Below are 26,342 nucleotides of genomic sequence, written 5' to 3' on the forward strand. Positions count from 1 at the left end.
GGAAGGGGGCAAAGGGCCCAGATGGGAAGTGGTTAAAGAGGACCTTTCATCTGTTTAACCCTAGTCTAATTAGGGTCTTGCCTTATAGGGCGGTCCCCACTGATGTCATTGCACTTTTCTTTTTTTTTTTTTTTAAGTCCATCTTCTGTTGTCCCCTGTTGATTTCGGTGCCTTATATTCTAATTAGTTGACTTGGTTATACTAGGCGGAGGCTGGAGCGGTTATCTTCTCCCTGGTTATGAGCGCATCCAAGCAGAGCGCACCGCTCATAGCCAGGGAGAAGGAGCTCCTCCCTGGCTATGAGCGGTGCACTATGATTGGATGCGCTCAGAGCCAGAGCTTGCAGCATTTTGGTGTCCGTCTGATGAAACTGAGCCAAACGTCCTGGCACACAATGTAAGTCAATGTAGATGGATCCGTTTTCACTGACACAATCTGGCACAATAGAAAACTGATCCGTCCTACATTAACTCTTTAATGGTGTTCAAAACAGATCTGTCTTGGCTATGTTAAAGATAATACAAGTGTGAAAATAGCCTAACTCGCTAGCTCCGCACCAGTCACCCACAAAGTGGCTCAAATTGGCTATCCGAGCATAGATCCAGTGTGCTCAGAGCAAGCAGAAGTGTTCCGCAAGACGGGGAAACTTAGAAAACGACAAGCTTCAAAAAAACTCAGAGTTTTTTGTCAAACCGATGGCTGCAAGTCGGGGCCTCACCGAGTCATCAGCGACAGCATACTCCGCCGCAGCTTCCCCCGCTTTATCGTCTGGAACTTCTGCTGGCACGGAGGAGCCAATGCTCTCAAGGTTGCCTTCTCACACGCTAACAGAGGACACCATGCGATCCATGCTAGAAAGCCTACGATCCTCCCTCAAAGAAGACATGATAGGCCTCCTGAGGGAGTTTAGGCACAAACTTCAGAGCTTAGGGTAGTGCACTAAGATGGCAGAGTTTGCCACCTCCCATAACTCCTTGATCGACGCTCACAAAGTGCATGAATTAGATTTGACTACCGCTAAGAGTAAAGTGCAAGATACAGAGGACCGCCACCATCGTAATAATGTGCGACTATGCGGAGTCCCAGAGTCGGTGGGAACAGAAGGCCCTGGAGCGGAGTCCCAGCTTAGGGTAGCGCAGTAAGATGGCGGAGTTTGCCACCTCCCATAACTCCTTGATCGACGCTCACAAAGTGCATGAATTAGATTTGACTACCCCTAAGAGTAAAGTGCAAGATATAGAGGACCGCCACCATCGTAATAATGTGCGACTATGTGGAGTCCCAGAGTCGGTGGGAACAGAAGGCCCTGGAGCCGTTCCTTAAAAGCCTCCTCAAAGTGGCTGTGCCAGACATGGACTTAACTATTGACCGTATTCACCGGATTCCGAAGCCCAAAAGTATGGACTCCTCATTGCCGTGGGACATTATGGCGCAAATCCACTTCTACTAAGTTAAAGAGCTGTTCCTGAAGGCCCTGTGGCAGAACCCCACTCCTAATGATTTATTTCAAAGTATCTCCGTTTTTCCCAACCTATCTGTGGCCACACTGGCCAAAAGAAGGGAGTTCATCCCAGACTTAGACTGTCACACTGTATCAGGTAACCACCGCGCGGATCTACAAAATACTCTTAAAGATATATCATTTCACGACATCTGGCGATACCAACATGCCGATGAACGTGACTTTACTTATATCTCACCAGCCCATTCATCACAGTCCTGTATTGACTACTTTCTAGTCTTGAGAAATTTAATACACAATGTAGTCAGGTTGGACATTGGGTGCGCTACTTGGTCTGACCATGCGCCTATTAGCCTAGAGATTAACATTGGTCTGCCATGCCCCCTGCATATTTGAGGGGCCTACTGTTACAATCAGCTGCTCGTCTTAAAAAAACATAGAGAACGTCAGCTCTCTGAGGCATTATTAAAACTTGAGGAGGCAAATTGACTCTATAAGACTCAGCCTTTCCCCCTCTGTTGACGGCAGTTTAGTCCCTCAGGATGCACCTGAGATCTCCTCTCCTGTACCAACATGAATGGGCATTAAGGCGTATGAAATCTAACCTTTATCACATCGGCGACAGGGCAGGGACGATGCTCGATCGCCGACTTAAACGCAGAGTGGCGGAGGCTAGGATAGAGAAACTTCACTATGATACCTCATACTATGCTCATCTATATAATACAAATAGCGATGACTCCACCCCTCAGCCTACTCAGACAGGTATTTAATCCTTCTTGGCATCGATATCCTGGCCCTCCTTCACTGCTGACCAGCTCGTGTCTCTGAACAGATCTATCTTTTGAGGATGAGATTCTTTTAGCACTCAAAGCCACCCTATTAGGCAGAGCACCAGCTTTTTTTCTAATTATTATAAAACTGCTGTATAATGGTTTTCTCCTCACGGGAGACATTCCCCCAGATATGTTAATAGCTACTTTTGTCACACTCCCCAAGCCAGGTAAACCCCCACAGGAAGCTGCAAATTTCTGACTTATATCTTATTGAATGTAGACATCAAGCTTTTTGGCCACCCGTATTATTACTTTCTTGCCCTTCTTAGTGGATATTGACCAAGCGGGGTTTGTTCCTGGGAGGCAGTGTAGAGATGGTACTAGGCTCATGGTCGACCTTATTCCGCTGGCGGTCCCCACACTGTTTGTCTCTTTTGACGCCAAAAAAGCGTTTGATTGGGTACACTGGGGGTTCAAGGATCAAGTCCTACAGAAGTTCAGGTTTCAAGGACCCATTCTATCGGCCATAATGGGCCTATACACTACGCCATCAGCCAATGTACTGGCCTCTGGTTATCTCTCCGACACCTTTCAAATAACCAATGGCACTAGGCAAGGGTGTCCGCTGTCACCCCTGATCTTTTCCCTGGTTATAGAGCCCAGGCAGAGCTCATCAAACAGAGCCCCTTGGTCACAGGCATCTCTGTAGGGGATCACCCACATGTCATAGGCTTATATGCCGACTATGTCATCCTTGTCAAATCCTGTAGAATCACTAGAAGCTGTGACTCATCTCATCTCCACATAATCACATCGCTCCTACTATAAAATAAATGTTAAAAAACCAAAGTTCTAGCTTTCCATGTGTTGGAGGATACCAGAGGTCAGATACGAAATAGACATCGATTCTAGTGGGCCGAGTCCTCCATTACTTACTTAGGGGTGGTGTCACAGTACCTTCTGTGACAGAGGTTAGAAGATCAGAGAGACTGACTGCACATGAGGTTAACTGATAGTCTCTTGATTCTCAGAGTTGTTGTTTGGTAATGACCACACCTCTTGTCAGGTGCAGCTGGCAGTCATTACTGCTTCCCTATTTAGTTTGGTTTCATACTTCATACCATGCAGTTGATATTCTCTGCTTGGATTTGGAGGAGTTGGTGTGTGGAACTTGCTTGTGTTCCTGCTCATCCATTTTCTATAAGATAAGTTATACTGCTCTTGTATTTGGTTCTTCCCTTTTGTTTATTGTTACTAGGCCTCACGGAGACACTGGTTCGTTCACCAGGGAAGGAACCAGTAGTCTCATTCCCTTTCACTAGCTTTAGGGCATGTCAGGGCTCCTAGGGTTTAGGTTACGGTGTATGTATTTTCCCACCTTCAGGGTCTATACATACTGACAGTGTCACGGCTGAGGATGGGGGAAATCCTCAGCCGTGTGGAGCCCGGTGATGTTTCGGCTGCTTGGCCATGAAGACAGGATTAGGGAGCAGGTCACCTCCTAAGGCATCCCTAACCTGACCCTAGCTCCTAGCTGCATGGGCCAACCTTGATGGTAGGAGGGCCCATGCTCCGGAACCTAAAAGTCCCTGCTAGCCCTCAAGATGACCCTCACCTAGGAGCTAAGTAAGACAAGCCCACTCCTCCTAGACACGGAGGAGCAGGAGTCTCAACGGCCAAGCTGCAGGAAAAGGGGAGACATAAACAGCTCTATGGATATGGCAGGTGAACAAAGAGTTCCACCTACCTGCCACAGCCTTGCTGACTGGATCCCTGTGTTAGCAGGGTGCAGATCACAAACGCATCCCCACACAGGGACCCAGATCCATAGCTGCACAAAATCACATATAAAACATCACACGGACATCACACATAACTAGAAATAACTTAAAGCGACATTATGGTTATGACATTAAGGTTTATGACCACAGGGGTGGCTCTTACTGGCAGGTAACAAATACATGAGGCTGCTCTCAGCTAAGCATGGCTGAAGCAACCTCCAGGCCTACAAAAGCAATGAGGCTTTATAGGCCAAGAAGCCACACCCCACAGTCGGACACACCCAGTGATCACACACACTAGGAAGGGGATTAACCCTTCCAACACCAGGGAAGGGAAAACACCACTTAAAGGGGAAAGTGCACACAATGACATAAAACACAGTGCACACATCCACACATCACACACAAAACCGCATGCGCAGCGTAGCGAGCTGCATGGCACAGCTCAGCCTGCTACGCTGCCACATACATACTGTTGCCAGCGGCAACCACAGGTGAGGCCAATACCACAGCCCTCACCTGTGATTGAACACCAATGAAAACCGCTGACAACCGCATGCGGTTCAGGAGTCACGGTCATAGCCATGGCCGTGACACTCCCACCCCTCAAAGCCCCCCCACCAAAAAAAGACACGTGAGGGACTCAGACAAGGGGATAGGAGAAGGGGACGTCCACTCTCAGTGCCGGTTCTAAGGGGGGGTCGCTGTCAGCTGCATCCTCTCCCGGCTCACACTAGCCAGTCCGACGAGGACTGCAGCCCGCACCAGCAACAAAGAGAAAAGAACCACTGAGAGATGGACGAGGGGACTCTCCACTCACGTCCCCACTCCAGTCGCTGCCAGCAGACACTCCTAACCAGCAAGCAGCCGGACCACCTACGGAGTGCTGCCAGCAAACGACCAGAGATGGGAACATGGAGAGGGACGAGGGATCCCCAACACGGACACGGAAGGAAAGGTGGCGGGGAATACGCCACCAACCGTGCCGTAAACGGAGAACCCCCAGGAACGCTCTCCCTCCGGAGAACGCGCATGCAGGCCACATGGATATGGCACTGCATGCTGCACCCTCTTTCGAAGGTGTGCAACTCGCACACCAAACAAACACCCTAGTGCTATAAAATCAGGGGGACGCCAAACGAGGCAACGGTGAAGGGAAGGCGGGGAAACGCCACTCACCGCGCCGTCAGAGGCGAAACCCCCAGAACGCTCTCCCTCCGAAGAGCGCGCATGTAACCCTTCCGCAGAGGGCGGTACATGCTTCACCCTCTTTCGAGGGATGCATACTCCCACCCCTCAAAGCCCCTCCCAACAACAAAAGGGGAAAGTTGGTGAGGCATAAGAAACAATGGGAGGGGGGGGAGGGGAAAGACAAACAAAAAGGGGACACCAACACGGACAACGGTAAGCTGGGAATGCCACTCACCGCGCCGTAAATGGTGAAAGCCCCATAACGCTCTCCCTCCGGAGAACGCGCATGCACCCCATCCGTAGACAGCAGTGCATGCTTTACCCTCTTTCGAGGGAACGCCACATAAGAAGCGACTGTGGTCATACTGTCACGGCTGAGGATGGGGGAAATCCTCAGCCGTGTGGAGCCCGGTGATGTTTCGGCTGCTTGGCCATGAAGACAGGATTAGGGAGCAGGTCACCTCCTAAGGCATCCCTAACCTGACCCTAGCTCCTAGCTGCATGGGCCAACCTTGATGGTAGGAGGGCCCATGCTCCGGAACCTAAAAGTCCCTGCTAGCCCTCAAGATGACCCTCACCTAGGAGCTAAGTAAGACAAGCCCACTCCTCCTAGACACGGAGGAGCAGGAGTCTCAACGGCCAAGCTGCAGGAAAAGGGGAGACATAAACAGCTCTATGGATATGGCAGGTGAACAAAGAGTTCCACCTACCTGCCACAGCCTTGCTGACTGGATCCCTGTGTTAGCAGGGTGCAGATCACAAACGCATCCCCACACAGGGACCCAGATCCATAGCTGCACAAAATCACATATAAAACATCACACGGACATCACACATAACTAGAAATAACTTAAAGCGACATTATGGTTATGACATTAAGGTTTATGACCACAGGGGTGGCTCTTACTGGCAGGTAACAAATACATGAGGCTGCTCTCAGCTAAGCATGGCTGAAGCAACCTCCAGGCCTACAAAAGCAATGAGGCTTTATAGGCCAAGAAGCCACAACCCACAGTCGGACACACCCAGTGATCACACACACTAGGAAGGGGATTAACCCTTCCAACACCAGGGAAGGGAAAACACCACTTAAAGGGGAAAGTGCACACAATGACATAAAACACAGTGCACACATCCACACATCACACACAAAACCGCATGCGCAGCGTAGCGAGCTGCATGGCACAGCTCAGCCTGCTACGCTGCCACATACATACTGTTGCCAGCGGCAACCACAGGTGAGGCCAATACCACAGCCCTCACCTGTGATTGAACACCAATGAAAACCGCTGACAACCGCATGCGGTTCAGGAGTCACGGTCATAGCCATGGCCGTGACAGACAGGAGTCAGGGCCAGATCTAGGGGTGACCTTTTCCTTCTCTCTAGCCTAGAGACCTAGTTCTTTGTCCTCTCCCTTCTGTTGTATTTCTGGTGTCTCTCCTCTCCCAATTATTTGTGATAGGTGGAGCTTTCTAATTCTGTATCTGAGACAATGTTCATAATTTTTTGCAATTTAAGAGCAGATCTAAAACATGACTATGCAAAAATGTCTCAAGTCCATCTATCCTGGGTCGTTCGCATCTAAGCTACTGATTACATAGCTTCAGTCTGACCTGATTGTAACGGTCACGTCCACACACACACAGGGGGAAGGGTAGTGACCACTGCGCTCCACCCTCACCCCTGGCCCTGCCTACTTGCCTCACGAGTCCTGATGACAGGGGACAACTGGACGGCAGTCCCTAACTTAGGATATGTGCAGGGAAGACAGACAAGACAAAATACGGAACATGAACGGACCGGGTCAGAACCAAGAGAGCTACGCAGTACAACGGATTAAGCAAAGAATGGTCAGGAGAAGCTGGGGTCAAATACCAGGAGAGTAGCGAAGTACAAGAGGAGCCCTAAGAGAGTAGTCAGGTGGGAGCCGAGGTCACAATACCAGGATGGATGCGCAGTACAGGAGGAGCAGGCAGAGGATCGTCAGGGAACAGGATCAGGTAAGTATTCAGTAGTCCAACAAATAGCCAGGAACCTAGAAATTAACAGGCAACCTGTGGCCAGCAGGCTGCCTGTATTTATAGTGGGGAGTGAGGGTCATGTGACGTGGCCAGCGTCACATGACCGACAAGCTAACCAGTCGAGCACCGAGTGATCAGCTCGGCGCTCAAGGCAGACTAGGAGCAGGGAACCACCCAGCCAGCAAAGCCGCCCTGGGAATGAGGTCAAGCACAAATCCTCATTCCCAAAGCTAAGCAACAGGTCTGCGGGCAATGGGGGACCGAGTGCACCTTCGGAACCCCATGACACTGATGAGCTTTTTTATTGGGTAACACCCGACCTAGGATATCAAAACCAGCTTTGAACCCCCCAATTAGATCTGGAGGATTGTGAGTCCCTGATATTTATAAATATTACTTAGCTAACCTGGCAGAGCACTCAATGGAGTCCAGATTGAGGATTCATACACTAGGAAACAATCTTTAGAAGCATATCGCATATGCCATAAAGCGTTTCCAACATACGCTGCCATTACTAACCATGCAGGCCACAATGTTTATTTGGTCCCGCTTTGTAGACTCTATGACACACTTACATATATTGATTCTCAATTTCCCTATAACTGCTCTGGAATATCACATTCCTACTATACAGTATATCTCTCGAGTTGGTTGTCAAAAGGCATTCACACAATTGTCTATATGACAACTCCTCTCTTGTAGACTTTGCAACAATGCATAATATTTACCTACTCCCACACAAACTATTTTATCAATATCTTCAGGTCCGTCATCTACTGCACTATCTGCACCATTGAACGCTTTCTTTGAAAATTGCTCAGTACTGCGACTCAAGGTATCTACTGTTTACTCTTGCCTATTACTACCTGAAGTGGAGAGCAAGCAGAAATTCATGTTGAAATGGGAGCAGGAGCAGGGGAAATCCTTCCCAATGGCAAAATGCCCTTTACTGGTCCTTTAAGTGCTCCAAGTGTGTTAAGCATATAGAGCAGGCAAGGAAAATCCAACTACGTTGGTACCTGACCACTAACAGATTGGCTCACTTGGTTCCCAACTACTCCTCCTTATGTTGGTGGGGGTGTGGAGAGGTAGGGACTCCAATGCATAGCCGTAGGTACTTTTTGGATCGAAATCACTAATATTATTAGGGCGTTTACAGCAGAGAGCTTAACTCTTACCTGGTAAGCTGTTAAGCTTAACTGTCTATCCTAGGCATAGGATTAGCAGACATCCCTACTAAGTCACGTTGGGTTGTTGCTCATATCCTAAGTGCAGCTCGCAACGTCATTGTCCGTCAATGGAGGCTAGCACAGAACCCCTCAGCTGCTGAGGTTGTGCAATCGGTTAATTATCACATGCACTGTGAGTTAGTCTTTGCTCTCACTTTACGATCCAGGATAGATACTCACAACAACTGGCTACCCTGGCTATCTAGCCACTTTGCCACTGCTCTTTCTCATTATATCTTGTAACCCGTGCACTTTATTATACTGTCTTTTCAACATATTACATTACGTGATTTATCACGCTACGGTGTACTAATTGTCAATCAAGGACACTTTATTTTTTGTTATAATTTGTTTGTTTGCTCTCTTTATTTTTCTTTGTCTAAAAAATCTTAATAAAAACCTATTGTACCACATTAGGTCAGGGTCAGGATATCAGACATAAGGCTTCAAATGTGCCATCAGTTGACAAGACTGAGAAGTCAAACTGATTTTTAACAACTTTTTCTCAAAAAAGGCTGAAATGGTTTAATAAAGATCAACTGAAAAAATGTTTTTTTTTTTACCTAAAATGAGTAAAATGCAACAATAAAAAACGCCCCAAAGGTGTCTATAGCCTTTAGCCTCTTAGTGACTGCCGTAAAAAGGCATATGGGTGTTCACTAAGGGGTTAAATATCTGTACTAGCAATAACATAAGAAAGCCAACTGGTATATTATATATTAGTAGCACTCTGGCTACTTTTGTCATGGGAATATTGCTGGTAATTTGCTGGTAATTCATATGGCACTTACATATTCCACAGTGCTGTACAAATAATGATTCACTCACATCAGTCTTGTCTTTATCAGGGTTTTCAAATGAACTTGTCTATATGTTTTTGGAATGTGGAAGGAAGTTTGAATACCCAGAAAAACCCACACAAACATGGAGGATACATACTAACTCCATGCAGATGTTGTCCTTGGGTGGATTCAAACCCAGAAACCCAGCACCAGGGCTAATCGATTTACTAAATGAGTACTATGAACTACACCCTGCAGATTCTGCTGTCTTATAAATCATTCTTAATATTAGACTGACATCTATGAGATGATGATTGTGAAATTGATCAGAGATTAAAGGCTTTTGTACAGGATTTTGATATTGATCGTCAATCCTCAGGAGAAGTCATCCAAAACCTTGCATCCCCTCATAAAAGCAGCACTGCAATTACCAGCAGCATCAACTACACAATTCACAAAGCTGTGTAGTTCCTGCGCCAACTTACGGCAGCTTATCTGCAGGGGTGTGGGGTGTCGGACCCCCGCTGATCTGATACTGAAACTATTCTGAGGATAGACCATGAATATCAAAATTCTGGAAACCTCTTTACGGTAAAAACTATATGGCCAAGAAGCAAAATGGTAGATTTAGCAAAGGTTGACCCTGTTTATGTACTCTATCTTATGGTTTTTCTATCAAGTATTAGTACTATGCATTATTATTATTGTAACTGTAGATTTCGTCAGTAAGAATCTTTCACAAGGTTCTTAAATGTATTATTGAAAGATACATTATAAATTTACTGATATTTCTTCTAAATGCCAACCCTTATAGTATATTAAGTACAATATTTTTATGTGTTCTATTCCTTCAGGCTTGTGACTGTGGTGGTCCAGGATCTCTGAGCACACAATGTAATGCAGATACAGGTTGCTGTTTCTGCCGTCCAAATTTCTCAGGAGACAAGTGCACTAGTTGTAGAGTAGGATACCGCAATTATCCCCATTGTATTAGCTGTGATTGCACTTTAGCTGGAAGTAAACCTGAGAGCTGTGATCATGAAACCGAAAAATGTTCTTGTGCTGAAGAGACAGGACAGTGCAGCTGTAAGGTAAGTCATGTGCAATAAAAGTAATATCTATCTTTGATTTATTTATTCCATATCTATCTATCTATCTATCTATCTATCTATCTATCTATCTATCTATATCTCATATGTATATATTTATAGGACCTGCATCCTATCTTTCTATCTATTAATCTATCTATCTATCTAATAATAATAATATTTATTTATATAGCGCCACCATATTCTGCAGCGATTTACAAATTTAGACAGTTCATGTACAAAACAAAATAAATCACAACGTAACTGGCTAATATACAACTGAAACTCTAGGAGTCAGGGCCCTGTGCACAAGAGCTTACAATCTATGAGGAATTGGGGGTGACACATAAGGCAGTTGATTATGATAAGTAGTATTCAAGACATTATTGTACAGAAAGCAGTGATGAAGGCCAATCTGCTTTGGGTGTGGGACTGTTAGAAGTTCAGGACAAAGGAGTTGGTGGGGGAGAGGTTTACTCGGGGAATAGTCATTTTAGATACAGTGGATATAAAAAGTCTACACACCCATGGTAAAATGTCAGGTTTCTGTGATGTAAAAAATGAGACAAAGATAAATTATTTCAGAACTTTTTCTACTTTTAATGTGACCTATAAACTGTACCACTCAATTGAAAAACAAACTGAAATCTTTTAGATAGAGTGAAGAAAAATATAAAAATAAATTAATATGGTTGCATAAGTGTGCACACCCTTAAACTAATACTTTGTTGAAGCACCTTTTGATTTTATTACAGCACTCAGTCTTTTTGGGTATGAGTCTATCAGCATGGCACATTTTGACTTGGCAAGATTTCCCCACTCTTCTTTGCAAAAACACTCCAAATCTGTCAGATTGTGAGGGCATCTCCTGTGCACAGCCCTCTTCAGATCTCCCCACAGATTTTCAATCGGATTCAGGTCTGGGCTCTGGCTGGGCCATTCCAAAACTTTAATCTTCTTCTAGTGAAGCCATTCCTTTGTTGATTTGGATGTATGCTTTGGGTCGTTGTTATGCTGAAAGATGAAGTTCCTCTTCATGTTCAGCTTTCTATTGACTGGTATTTGGAACTGTTCATAATTCCCTCTAGCTTAACTAAGGCCCCAGTTCCAGCTGAAGAAAAACAGCCCCAAAGCATGATGCTGCCACTACCATGCTTCACTGTGGGTATGGTGTTCTTTTGGTGATGTGCAGTGTTGTTTTTGCACCAAACATATCTTTTGGAATTATGGCCAAAAAGTTCAACCTTGGTTTCATCAGACCATAACACCTTTTCCCACATGTTTTTGGGAGACTTCAGATGTATTTTTGCAAAATGTAGCCTGGCTTGGATGTTTTTCTTCGTAAGAAAAGGCTTTCGTCTTGCCACTCTACCCCATAGCCCAGACATATGAAGAATACGGGAGATTGTTGTCACATGTACCACACAACCAGTACTTGCCAGATATTCCTGCAGCTCCTTTAATTTTGCTGTAGGCCTCTTGGTAGCCTCCCAGACCAGTTTTCTTCTCATCAATTTTGGAGGGACGTCCAGTTCTTGGTAATTTCACTGTTGTGCCATATTTTCTCCACTTGATGATGACTGTCTTCACTGTGTTCCATGGTATATCTAATGCCTTGGAAATTATTTTGTACCCTTCTCCTGACTGATACCTTTTAACAATGAGATCCCTCAGATGCTTTGGAAGCTCTCTGTGGACCATGACTTTTGCTGCGGGATGCGACTAAGAAAATTTCAGGAAAGACCACCTAGAGCAGATGAACTTTATTTGGGGTTAACCAGAGGCACTTTAAATGATGGCAGGTGTATTCTGACTCCTATTTAACATGATTTTGAATGTGATTGCTTAATTCTGAACACAGCTACATCCCCAGTTATAAGCAACCAGATGCAACCAGATTATTTAAGTTTTTTTTGTTTTCTTCCCTCCACCTAAAAGATTTCAGTTTGTTTTTCAATTGAGTGGTACAGTTTATAGGTCACATTAAAAGTTCTGACATGATTTATCTTTATCTAATTTTCTTTAATCACAAAAACCTGACATTTTACCAGGGGTGTGTAGACTTTTTATTTCCACTGTAGCTTGATAAGCCTGCCTGAAAAGATGTGTTTTTAAGGCACGTTTGAAGGTGGAGAAGTTGTGAATTGACCTGATATTTTGGGGCAGAGTATTCCAGAGAGTAGGTGCAGCTTGAGAAAAGTCTTGAGGACGGGAAAGGTACAAATTATGGTGGATTTTAATCTTAGGTCAATAACAGAACGGAGAGCACGAGTAGGGTGGTAGAAGAAAATGAGGGAGGAGATGTATCTATCTCATATCTATCTATCTATATATATATATATATCTTTCCATCCTATCTCTATTTCTGGGCTGGTTATAGCAATAATAAATCTTATATGACCATATGTTAGCTTTGATACTAAAAAGAGAACTATCACCAGTTATGGCTGTAACAACATATTCACATGCCCCAGTTTGCGCCTGCCATATAGATTTAAGAACAGACTACATAAAAGTTGTATAAGGTAGAAAAATGTGAGAGAGATTTTGCAATGTGAAATAATTATCATTAACCAGCACAGAGGGATTCTGAGATGAATTTCCTCCATTAAGTATATTACATTACCTAAAGGAAAGATATTTGCATGCAGATTTTACAAGTCTGTCAGAAACAACGTACAAGTTAATGCTTTTTTATAATGATTTCGCCACACAGCTATAATTTGGATACAGGCCAGACGGATGAATTATGTTACCTTATGAACACTACTTGCATTTTCCATTAGGATCACTGAATGTTAACTGTGTACATGCTTCAATTTGCCGCAGATTACCATTTTCAGTTTTGATATGAATAGGAAACACTGTTTTATTTTGCATTCATTTCCCATTGGCTTATAGCAATTGGGAATTCATTAACTGTATAAAAACAATAGAAAATTATGTTGCCATAGTTCATATAAAATATTGCCTAGGAAATTCTTATGGTAAAATAGTTTATTCAGTTCTGGGCCCATTATGATTGAATATCTTTTCTACTGGACTGACCTTTTCCGTTGTTATGATTGAAGATCTGTTTTATCTGCAGTTGACTGTTTTTATAGTATTTTCACATACTGATAATAAAACTGTGCATCCAACATTTTATAAAGAGACTTTTATATCTTATGGAAGGTAAACATTGATATGAAAGATTCTCTTTTATATCCAGAATTGTCACTGGATTACCACAAGAATTTATGTCAAGTAACCGATGTCTTTCATGCATCTACTTCTCGAGAACATGAAGGAACTCATGTATTGTTATCATCTATTTTAATACATATTGCATTCATGACTCACCAGACGAGTTGATAAGCATGTAGTATAACGAGAAACCTATATATTACATGGATAAAAGAAAGAACGGTGGATTTTGGCAGGTTTGAAGTACTGAGTGACGCAGGCTGGAGAGATTCCATCACATCACCATCTGTGACATTGTGATAAGGTAGCTTCTGAATATGATGTTAAATAGAAATCCTAGCACATACAGTCATGCTTATGACATTCCACTGAACCTTCAGCACTGAGCAGAATTCTTCTCCTAGATATTAGCATGGTCTCTAAATGCACAATAAATCTTAAATTGCTTATATTTTGTATAATGTTACATTATACAAAGGGCATCTGTCATCAGGAATATGGCTGGCTTTAGACATGTGCTAATGTCAGCTGAAGCTATCAGTCTTTGTCCCTTCTTTTTATGTGTCTTTGTTATTTTGAAAAATAAACTTTTATTTTATGCAAATGAGCCTCTAGTAGCAATGGGGGTGTTGCCCCTACTCTTAGAAGCTCTTTTCTCCCTCCTCTGACTGGACCCTCATCATGTTGATTGACAGGGCTAAACAGGATGAAGTGAACACTGCCTTGTCCTGTCAATCGACATGATGAGGGCATGGTCAGAGGAGGGAGAACAGAGCCTCTAGGAGTAAGGGCAACATCCTAATTGCTCCTATAGGCTCATTTGCATCAAATATAAGTTCAGAGGCATATACGTTGTAGAATATACTCAGTGTACACCTTTCACGCATACCCTGAATGAGATATGAACAGAGCCTTGTCTCCTTCTTAGTAGATTATATGTAATAAAGTCTAACGCTGATATTCATGGTGAGTCTAATACTTTACTAATTGAGCATTCCTTCCTTCGCTCGTTTGTTTATTCATTGTGACTAAATTCTTTAGACTTTGGTATCCATTCTCTAGTAATTGAAACCTGTAAATGACTTACATTTAGAATAGTTGCTTTACAGTTGATTTACAGTTAAATTAACCTCATATCAGAAAACTAAGGCCCTGCGCACTAGAAAATTAGGATACTGATGACCCCCATTAGTATGTCAAATAATCAGCATACTGCTTAATAACATGCTTTTAGAGAATTTCATTTTATTAAACATATTCCTCTAATTTGATCTGTCCAATTTTCTCATCTATATGCATGTACAGGATACAGACTAACTCTCAGACATCGAAAAAGGGTCATTACAAGTTACCCTTGTAAAACTAATTTAACATCACTGCTGAAAGGAATATAATATATAAAGAAAACAGTACACAATGTCCTAGAACTGAGCAAACTTTATATTCCTGGTGATTCTGATATATTTGTATGTATTAGGTACATCAGCCTGCAATACATAAGGCTTAACATTGTTCATCACTTCTATGAGATCAGACCTGCCTTATAGACCAAGTGCTAATGTCCTTCATAGATTTTGCTGCCAAACATAACTCAATAGGAAAATCTGTGCATGTGCCTGCAGAGGTAGCATTGTCGCCTTACTACATGCCATTTGTTCAGGTGCTTCTTCATGCATAATAATTGTAGGAAGAAAAGTTTAAGTATACCGGTATAGTTTGTGACACAAATAGTCCAAATAATAGTGCTCATGGCAGACTATATCCATATTGTGGTCAGATAGTACCTTCATACTGGTGCCACCTTGCATATGTTGCTAACTATACCCATAAGGAACAGAAAAGGCTAAACAGACATTTTAAAATTTTCCACTAAATTTGGCTTGACATTATTGATAGATTGGTCTTCTAACCAGACAATAACCCTAAATAATCAAGAAGGCATATGTACATCATAGATTTACAACATATCTTCTCTGGTACACTTAATGCAACCATGTCAAGTAATTCAATAAATAAAGGCACATAGACATCACATCCTTGGAACAGTTCTTCTCTGGTAGACGTGATTCAACCACGTCAAGTAATACTGCACATGGACATCATTTCCTTGGAACAGCTTCTCTCTGGTAGACTTGATGCAAACACATAGCATCATTCTACAAACTGATGAACATCCAACTAGAATTAGAGAAAGATCAGACCTGCAGTGGTTAGCTGATCACTGGGCTGGTGTCATTCTAGATGGAACAACCCTTTATAGTTCAGTCAGAGTCTCTTTGACTTGCTGTTAAGATTTTATGAGTAATACAGCAGCATTAAAATATGTCTTTATGTGCTTGCCTATACTAAACTCTCATTCCAAAACATTAAGGTTGCTTGCTAAATGAAGCATCAGTTTAAATCCACTCAAATTGTGAAGTATTTCTTGCAGACAAACGTGGAAGGAGTCCACTGTGACAGATGCAAACCCAGCACTTTTGGACTTCACATAGGGAATCCACTTGGTTGTAGCAGCTGTTACTGCTTTGGCCTGACTACCCAGTGTGCAGAAGCAGATGGACTGATCCGAATGTGGGTGAGTAGGAAGCTATTGAGCCATATAATACTGTAATGTGGGCTCATGCTGGTATATTTTAGTAAAACATGCTGAAGCAGCTAATACATGCCAAAACATGTAGTGTATTCTTTTAACTTCATATTTTGCAATTTGTCTACTCAGCACCAGTTATTAGAGGATGACAAGAGACTTTTAAAATGAGCTACCTATCATTGTGCAGTGGAAAACGGTGCTTATATGGTTCTATACATTTCACAATACAAAGTGTGAAATGTATAGTTGGAAGGTTGCAAATAAATATATATATATATATATATATATATATATATATATATATATATGAAATGAAAAATGAGCAGCACACAAATCCAGGAGGAGCAATTCCTTGAAATGGATCACGGACTTGGTCCAATAGGATATAGGTAAAGAAGAGTCCAAGGCAGCACACAAATATCCGTGAAAAACAAAGGGTATTTTATTCACCCATGTGCAGACAGCAACGTTTCAGCTCAGCCTCTCTCTATGGAGCCTTTGTGAAGCCATAATACTCAGTGCAAACTCAGGTGCTTATAAAGCATACACAATTAACAAAGCGTGATTACATGATTATATTCCAATTAATACATAAACATTAATAAACTCTGTGAATCTCAACTGTACATGATTATAATATGAGAAGTATAGCCACACACCACAAGATATCAAAAAAGTGCCAAGTGTCACAAATATTGATCATCGATACATACAGTTATAGTGCGTACAAACCGTCAATTGATAATCTCTTGCAAGTGTACATGATTGTGTTAATTAAAAATTCATTTACTTCAGGATATCTCACATGTCTCTGGAGACCGCAGGACTCACTCGGCGTCCGGAACTTGACACTGCGCAGGGAATGCTACATCCCGCGAGACTGTCTATGGCATACAGCAACCAACGGCCCACAGTCAAGATGACGGCTCGGCATCGCACGTGGACCGAGCATGCTCACTCCCAAAGCTAGGCGGGCATGGTCAAACAGGCACGGCGATCATGTGACCAGTCACCTGACAATCATGCATAGCAACGGACCTGTTATACTATTGATTTCCTAGTTACTCATCCATAACAAAGGGGGTCCAGCGGTATAAAACAGGCTAGTGGCAAAGCGCCACTGTCACCCTTAGCCACCTGATCCCCATAATTATATCCTTGAAATTGTCAATTTACAGGTCCGCACAATATGAACTTGCACACATGTTCTCCATATATGTGAAGCCTCCGCCGGGAGAACCAGATCAGAGGCAGCACACCGTAGTGGGTCCAGTGGACACCGTGAAGTGACTCTGTCACAGTCCACACATCGGGAGGAACAAACAGACATACATGAACACTGTCAGTGTTAGATAATCATCATACACACATGTGCCATGCCTGCAGTCACCGTCCATCCATGTTCTGTCAGGGAACCTCACAGTCGCAGAGCGCGTGTGATGCCAAGTCCCACCACGCCCATATCGCCGGGCAGCAAGCATATATTCATAAAAGATAATTAATTCAAAACAGTAATACTACTCTCAATAATCATTAGTTGCCAATCAGGTCCTGCTGTCTTCCAGTTTCCAAGGAGACAATCCATTGTAAGAAATATTTTCATGTTTATCTATAGAAAAAATATTTATAGAAATACAAAATATTAATTGTTGGTTTTTAATACAAAAATTGCACTTGTATAAAACCTTACAAGGAAGACAAGTAGAATTCACCAGAACCCCCAGGGACAACACAACAAAGGGGTAACATCACGAGACTGAGACAACCAACACAAATAGACAAGGATATGGGGGAAGGATAAACAAAAGCAAAACAAAGACAAAACAAAATAGAGACGTCAAACAACCCTAAAGTCAACATTGAGCCCTACTGGTTTAAGAGTTTTTAATTCGAAAATCCAGTAGAGCTCCCTTCTTTTGAGATGTATCATCCTGTCCTATATATTTTTCACTTCACGGTGTCCACTGGACCCACTACGGTGTGCTGCCTTTGGTCTGGTTCCCCCGGCGGAGGCTTCACATATATGGAGAACAGGTGTGCAAATTGACAATTTCAAGGATATAATTATGGGGATGAGGTGGCTAAGGGTGACAGTGGCGCTTTGCCACTAGCCTGTTTTATACCGCTGGACCCCCTTTGTTATGGATGAGTAACTAGGAAATCAATAGTATAAAAGGTCCGTTGCCAAGCATGATTGTCAGGTGGCTGGTCACATGATCGCCGTGCCTGTTTGACCATGCCCGCCTAGCTTTGGGAGTGAGCATGCTCGGTCCGCGTGTGATGCCGAGCCGCCATCTTGACTGTGGGCCGTTGGTTGCTGTATGTCATAGACAGTCTCGCGGGATGTAACATTCCCCGCGCCTGCGCAGTGTCAAGTTCCGGACGCCGAGTGAGTCCTGCCTGTCACGAGTTGGAGGTCCCAGGAGAGACCACCGCATCGTCAAGCAATAAACAGAAATCAAAGGGGTGACGAGGTACAGACACATAAGAGTTTATTGCACAAACAGAAACATGGAAAGCAGCACAGATAAAACATGAGCTCTATGTACCGTCAGCACAGTGGGAGAAAACCCCCACTGCGCCACTGTCTAGTAATACTCCAGAGGGGCGTAACTAAGCAACTCCTGGTTTTCACTAGAGCCCTAGATGGTAGGGTTAGACTTAGCCACAGGAAGTTGCCAGGGTCCACTCTGGAGCGTGACCTAGACAGTGACAGCAGGAGCGAATGGACAACAGGTACCAGAAGGTACCGACGGCACATAGGCATACATAACATACAGGCAAATACAAAACAGGGCAACTAATAATACAAGCAGGAGTTCACGCAAGGGAGCAAGAGTGGCAATGAGCAGAGAAGGACTTGCTCCACCAGTAGTAAACTGCATGGCCTTGTCATGCCACTCTGCTGCAAAGGCTTGCTGAACACAGACATATGAATACAAAACAGGGGAACTAATAATACGAGCAGGAGTTCACGCAAGGGAGCAGGAGTGGCAATGAGTAGAGAAGGACTTGCTCCACCAGTAGTAAACTGCATGGCCTTGTCATGCCTCTCTGCTACAAAGGCTTGCTGAACACAGACATCAGAATAAACACAAAGTAACTAAAACATAACAGGCAGAACAGATAACAGACAGACCCACAGAGCACAGACAGACAGACAGACACGGATCCCATGGGTCAGCAGCATGGGAGAAAGAGTACAAACCAGGAGCAGAGCAGGACAAGACAACACACACCAGGAGAGCTGACACAGAACTGAGGAAACCTCAGCCTTAGGCCTCATGCACACGACCGTTGTGTGCACCCGTGGCCGTTGTGCCGTTTTCCGTTTTTTTTCGCGGACCCATTGACTTTCAATGGGTCCGTGGAAAAATCGGAAAATGCACCGTTTGGCAGCCGCATCCGTGAGCCGTGTTTCCTGGCCGTGAAAAAAATATGACCTGCCCTATTTTTTTCACGGCCAACGGTTCACGGACCCATTCAAGTCAATGGGTCCGTGAAAGAACACGGATGCACACAAGATTGGCATCCGTGTCCGTGATCCGTGGCCGTAGGTTAGTTTTTATACAGACGGATCCGAAGATCCGTCTGCATAAAAGCTTTTTCAAAGCTGAGTTTTCACTTCGTGAAAACTCAGAACCGACAGTATATTCTAACACAGAAGCGTTCCCATGGTGATGGGGACGCTTCTAGTTAGAATACACTACAAACTGTGTAAAAGACTGCCCCCTGCTGCCTGGCAGCACCCGATCTCTTACAGGGGGCCGTGATCAGCACAATTAACCCCTTCAGGTGCGGCACCTGAAAGGGTTAATTGTACTATCATATCCCCCTGTAAGAGATCAGGGCTGCCAGGCAGCAGGGGGCAGACATCCCCCCCCCCCTCCCCAGTTTGAATATCATTGATGGCCAGTGCGGCCTCCCCCCCCCCCTGTATTGTAATAATTCGTTGGTGGCACAGTGTGCGCCCCCCCCCTCCCTCCCTCTATTGTAATAATTGTAATAATTCGTTGGTGGCACAGTGTGCGCCCCCCATCGACCCCCCCCTCCCTCTATAGCATTAACAACATTGGTGGCCAGTGTGCGGCCTCCCATCTCCCCCCCCCCCCCATCATTGGTGGCAGCGGAGTTCCGATCAGAGTCCCAGTTTAATCGCTGGGGCTCCGATCGGTAACCATGGCAACCGGGACACTACTACAGTCCTGGTTGCCATGGTTACTTAGCAATAGTACAATAGTAGAAGATTCATACTTACCTGCTGCTGCGATGTTCGTGTCCGGCCGGGAGCTCCACCTACTGGTAAGTGACAGCCTCAGGTCTGTGCGGCGCATTGCTAAATGAACTGTCACTTACCAGTAGGAGGAGCTCCCGGCCGGACACGAACATCGCAGCTCCCAGGTAAGTATGAATCTTTAACTATTGTACTATTGCTAGTAACCCGCTGCCACCAATGATCGGGGGGGGGGGGATGGGAGGCCGCACACTGGCCACCAATGTTGTTAATGCTATAGAGGGAGGGGGTGCCGATGGGGGGCGCACACTGGCCACCAACGATTTATTACAATAGAGGGAGGAAGGGGGGGGGCGCACACTGTGCCACCAACTAATTATTATAATAGAGGGAGGAAGGGGGGGGGGCGCACACTGTGCCACCAACAATTTATTACAATAGAGGGAGGAAGGGGGGGCGGGGGGGCGCACACTGTGCCACCAACGATTTATTACAATAGAGGGGGGAAGGGGGGGGGGGCCGCACTGGCCACCAATGATATTCAAACTGGGGGGGGGGGGGGGGGTCTGCCCCCTGCTGCCTGGCAGCCCTGATCTCTTACAGGGGGATATGATAGTACAATTAACCCCTTCAGGTGCGGCACTTAAGGGGTTAATTGTGCTGATCACGGCCCCCTGTAAGAGATCGGATGCTGCTAGGCAGCAGGGGGCAGTCATGTACACAGTTTGTAGTATATTCTAACTAGAAGCGTCCCCATCACCATGGGAACGCCTCTGTGTTAGAATATACTGTCGGAAATGAGGTTTCACGATCTAACTCATATCCGACAGTATATTCTAACATAGAGGCGTTCCCATGGTGATGGGGACGCTTCAAGTTAAAATATACCATCGGATTGGAGAAAACTCCCATCCTATGGTATATTAACTCCTGACTTTACATTGAAAGTCAATGGGGACGGATCCGTTTGAAATGGCACCATATTGTGTCAACGTCAAACGGATCCGTCCCCATTGACTTGCATTGTAATTCAGGACGGATCCGTTTGGCTCCGCACGGCCAGGCGGACACCAAAACGACTTTTTTTTCATGTCCGTGGATACTCCAAAAATCAAGGAAGACCCACGGACGAAAAAACGGTCACGGATCACGGGAAAACGGAACCCCGTTTTGCGGACCGCAAAAAAATACGGTCGTGTGCATGAGGCCTTAAATACAGGTTCCATGGGTGCAGCAGAGAGACCACACCCACGGAGCAGACAGAGGATTAACTCCTAATAGGCACACAGGGGAGTTAACCCATAAAGAACCACAAATGACACACAGGAACGGAACTTCAGCGAGGAGCGCCGAATGAGCAAGAACGGAAGGTCACAGTCAAAGGTAACGACTGTGACACTGTCGTCTCCAGAGTCATGTGAGATATCCTGAAGTAAATGAATTTTTAATTAACACAATCATGTACACTTGCAAGAGATTATCAATTGACGGTTTGTACGCACTATAACTGTATGTATCGATGATCAATATTTGTGACACTTGGCACTATTTTGATATCTTGTGGTGTGTGGCTATACTTCTCATATTATAATCATGTACAGTTGAGATTCACTGATTTTATTAATGTTTATGTATTAATTGGAATATAATCATGTAATCACGCTTTGTTAATTGTGTATGCTTTATAAGCACCTGAGTTTGCACTGAGTATTATGGCTTGACAAAGGCTCCATAGAGAGAGGCTGAGCTGAAACGTTGCTGTCTGCACATGGGTGAATAAAATACCCTTTGTTTTTCACAGATATTTGTGTGCTGCCTTGGATTCTTATTTACCCATATATATATATATATAGAGAGAGAGAGAGAGAGAGAGAAGAAAATAAAAAAAGCAGCACACCTTAAACGCGGGTGCAAGCCCTTATAGGGGCCTGTGACCAAGGTCCCAAGTACATATAGAGTGCTGCCTTTTTTCTTATATATATATATATATATATATATATATATACAGTGCAAAGTTAGAATCCGATATATATATATAAATATATAAATATATATATTAGCAGAAGGACCCGGCTTCACACGGATATATTTAATCTATTTAATTGAATGTTTGTGTGTGTCGTCAAAAGAAATCGACAACATCCCCCCATAACATGACCTCTACAGCAATTCGTCCCCTTAAGTCCTCATGCACACGACCGTTGTTGTGTTCCGTTCCGCAAAATGGGGTTACATTGTTCCGTGATCCGTTTCTGTTTTTGTTTCCGTGTGTTTTCCTTTATTTTTGGAGGATCACCAGACATGAAGGAAAGTAAAAAAAAAGTCTAAGTCAAGTTTGCCATGCAAATGATAGGAAAAAACGGATGCGGACGCGCGCGCGCAGATGACAATCTTGTGTGCCTCCGCATTTTTTCATGGCCCCATTGACTTGAATGGGTCCGCGAACCGTTTTCCGTGAAAAAAATAGGACAGGTTATATTTTTTTGACGGACTGGAACCACGGATCACGGACGCGGATGAAGAACGGTGCATTAGCTGAGTTTTCAACGGACCTATTGAAAGTCAATGGGTCCGCAGAAAATCACAAAAAACAGAACAACGGACACGGAATAAAACAACGGTCGTGTGCATGAGGCCTTACACTGATCCCCACAGTGCCCCACCTCCATAAAATGAGGGCCTCCACAGCAGCCCACCCCCTTAACTTTGACCTTTACAGCAGCCTGCCCCTTTAACAGTGAGTGCCACAGCACCTCAACCCCTTGACAGTGACCTCCACAGGGGCCCATCCCTTTAACAGTGACCTCTATAGCACCTCACCCACTAACAGTGGCCTCCAAAAGGGACAGTCCCCTTAACTGTGACCTCAACAATTCCCTGCCCCTTAACAGAGACCTTCCCAGAGCCTGCCCCTTTAACAGTGACTGCCACATTACCCCGCTCCCTTAAAAGTGACCTCATGGTACCCTGCTGCCTTAAAGGGGTATTCCCATCTCAGACAATGGGGGCATATCACGAGGATATGCCCCCATTATCTGATAGGTGCAGGTCCCAGCGCTGGGACCCGCACCTACAACGAGAATGAAGCGGGGAGCGCTGTGGCTGGAGCACCCTGGATTTCCCGGGGTCCATCCACCACCAAGCGCTGCTCCCATAGAAGTGAATGGGAGCGCACCGTGCATGCGCAGCCCATGCTCCCATTCATTTATACGGTGCAGACTGGCTCGGCTATTTTCGGCAACCCCAAAGAAATTAATGGAGGGCGGTTGCGCATGCACCCTCCATTCATTTCCCTGCTCCGTTCTCATTGTAGGTGCGGGTCCCAGCGGTGGGACCCGCACTATCAGACAATGGGAGCATATCCTAGCGATTTGCCCCCATTGTCTGAGATGGGAAAACCCCTTTAACAGTGACCTCCACAGCAGCTGCCTCTTTAATAGTGGCCTCCACAGTCCCCCTCCCCCTTAACAGTGACCTCCACAGTGCCCGCCCCTTTAACAGTGACCTCCACAGCGGCCTGACAATCGTCCAATCAAATTCCTTTTCTTACGGGGCATTATTGTATTTAATTGACAGTATATAAAATTCCACAGAATTAGTTTACATGTAAGGTCATGTGAGTTACATCAGCCTCTACAACAACGTTGGCTAAGTGTCGTGATCGAAATCATATTAACTCACACATAAGCTGTCTTATACTAAGGATGTCCTTTGTTGCCTATAGCAGCCAATCAGAGCTCATATTAATAACCTGTAGCAAAATAGAAGCTGAGCTGTGATTGGTTGTTATATACAACCTGATGAATATCTATGCTAACTGCCACAACAGCCAACAGCCAACAGCCAAGAGAAAATGGTCCCTGTAGTTTGACGGTTAGGTTACTAAGCGTATTTTTTGTCAAATAATTGGAAAGCGCTGGGTGAAAATGTCCACGCAAAACATAGTCTATGATGTTCCCTGAGTCACAGGAGTCAGCTGTGCAAAATTTTGTGATTGTAAATGCGACGGTGCGGATTCCTTTAGCATACATACACTCAGCTTTATATTATTATAATTATTTTTTTTTTTTACCATTTCAAAGCTCTCTGATTCCAGTCAATAGGTAGAAAAGAAAATATATATATTTTTTTCTTAATCTAGTTTGTTGGTCATTTTTTATTTCTAAATGTCTACTTGATATCTAGTATCTACCATTTTCATCAGTCTTTTCTTTAAAATCATATTCTCTCTCTAATTTTTGAAGCAATCTTTAAAGCCCGATCAGATGGTATTAGAATTGACAGACTTCACCCTGCAGCACCAGACTACCAAAGGGGTATTTTTCCAGCATCCAGAGATCATTGCTCTTATTGATCAAGTGAAACAAGACCTCCATTCTGAACCCTTTTATTGGAAACTACCAGAACAATTTGAAGGTAGAAAGGTAAATAATATAAAAGCTTATAACTATCTACTTCTGTATACTACCAGAACATGACTATAAAAGACCAGATTAGTTAATAGCTTTTTGTTCTCAAAATTTTTCATCCACCTTTATTTAATGTGAATGGTAATGCTTTGTAAATTCCTATTGCAACTACACCAACTTGGGTCACATATTAATTTTTGAACAACTTAAATACTGTATGTGTGCTTGAAGTACTGCCTCAGATGTTACAATTCATTCAATTCTATGGGAATTATGGCAATAGTGTAGCACATGAAGCTTGGCTGTTCCCCTAATCCGGGCCACCTCTCTATTTAGTCAAAGTAGGTGTCTTGTCAGTGTTAGGAGAACGCGCATTCCAGAGATACTGTAGGTGAGGCCAATATCTAAAGGCCGTTTTTGGCATTTCCCGTGGATTTCCCATAAATGTCAAAGGTGGAAACACTCCTTCAAAGAACATTTGTCAGCATGATGAACCCTATTAAACTATGCATAATACCTTGTAAGGTTAGTCCTGCATAAAAGCAATAGCTCATTTATGTTCCTCCATTGCACCATTCCTGAGAAAATATTTTTTTTATGATTATGTAAATTAGCCCCTCGGAGCACCAGAGCCTATCTACTCTACACTTAGAGCCAATCCCACTGTCCATTTGATTGACAGGGCCAAGCAATAATATTTTTTGGCTCTGTAACCTCATGCCTATAACATAGACTACATTATCGGTGCATGAGTAGTACATCTGTCTTTGCTTCGCGAGCAGATGATTGCTGCTCATGTGTTAAGGTCATCCTCTTCCTAGAACAGTGATGGCTAACCTTCGGCACTCCAGCTGTGGTAAAACTACAACTCCCAAGATGCACACTTGCTTGGCTGTCCTCAGAACTCCATAGAAATGAGTAGAGCATGCTGGGAGTCATAGATTCACCACAGCTGGAGTGTCGGAGGTTAGCCGTCACTGACCTAGAAGAAGAGGCACTTTATTCAGGTGGAGGTTGGTGTATATGCACCTGAGCTGCTGGGGAAGCAGAGGCAGATGCACTGTGCAGCCACCTATAGTGTAGACTACGGCGCATGCGTGAGATCAGATCCACCTGAACCACTCTGATAAGATGTAGAGTAGACGTGACTTGTTTCTAATGTATATTACACTGTGTCTGTTTGTCTTTATGGAGGGAGCACAATCGATACTTAGAATGTGCCCTGCTTTGTTTCATTTTAATATAACTTGCTTGGAATATAAATTACATTTTATTTTTGCTTTGTGTGTTTTCCCTACAGCTTCAAGGTTTCATTAATCACATCAAATGTGTAATTTAATAAAGGGGGGGGTTTGACGGTCTGCCTATGGGTAAAATGTTTTTCTATCATCTATTTGAAAAGAGGAGATATCTTTAGTCTTTTGATTCTTGCAATATTACAAATTGTTCGAGGATGCTTAGATATTGTTTAGGGAAGCATTCTCATAGGTTATAACAAAGACAACTGGTATCTTTGTGCTGAAGAAGAAAGTGAAATTAATTTGCTGTTTGTCAATTGTAAGAATATTTTAGTGATATTATTTACGAATAA

At 44.0% G+C, this 26,342-nt stretch overlaps 1 protein-coding gene across 2 annotated transcripts in view; it reads left to right on the forward strand.

The window, feature by feature from the left end:
- The window catches only part of LAMA2 (laminin subunit alpha 2), a 1,085,231-nt gene that overhangs the window by 698,951 nt on the left and 359,938 nt on the right, over positions 1 to 26,342 (forward strand). For both annotated transcript variants that reach the window (XM_040429125.1, XM_040429126.1), the window contains exons 23-25: positions 10,099 to 10,335; positions 15,950 to 16,093; positions 24,587 to 24,766. In XM_040429125.1, coding sequence (XP_040285059.1) covers positions 10,099 to 10,335; positions 15,950 to 16,093; positions 24,587 to 24,766 — 561 coding nt within the window. The remainder of the gene's footprint in view (positions 1 to 10,098; positions 10,336 to 15,949; positions 16,094 to 24,586; positions 24,767 to 26,342) is intronic.

This window comes from Bufo bufo, chromosome 4 (genome assembly GCF_905171765.1).
Source record: "Bufo bufo chromosome 4, aBufBuf1.1, whole genome shotgun sequence".
Lineage (NCBI taxonomy): Eukaryota > Metazoa > Chordata > Amphibia > Anura > Bufonidae > Bufo > Bufo bufo.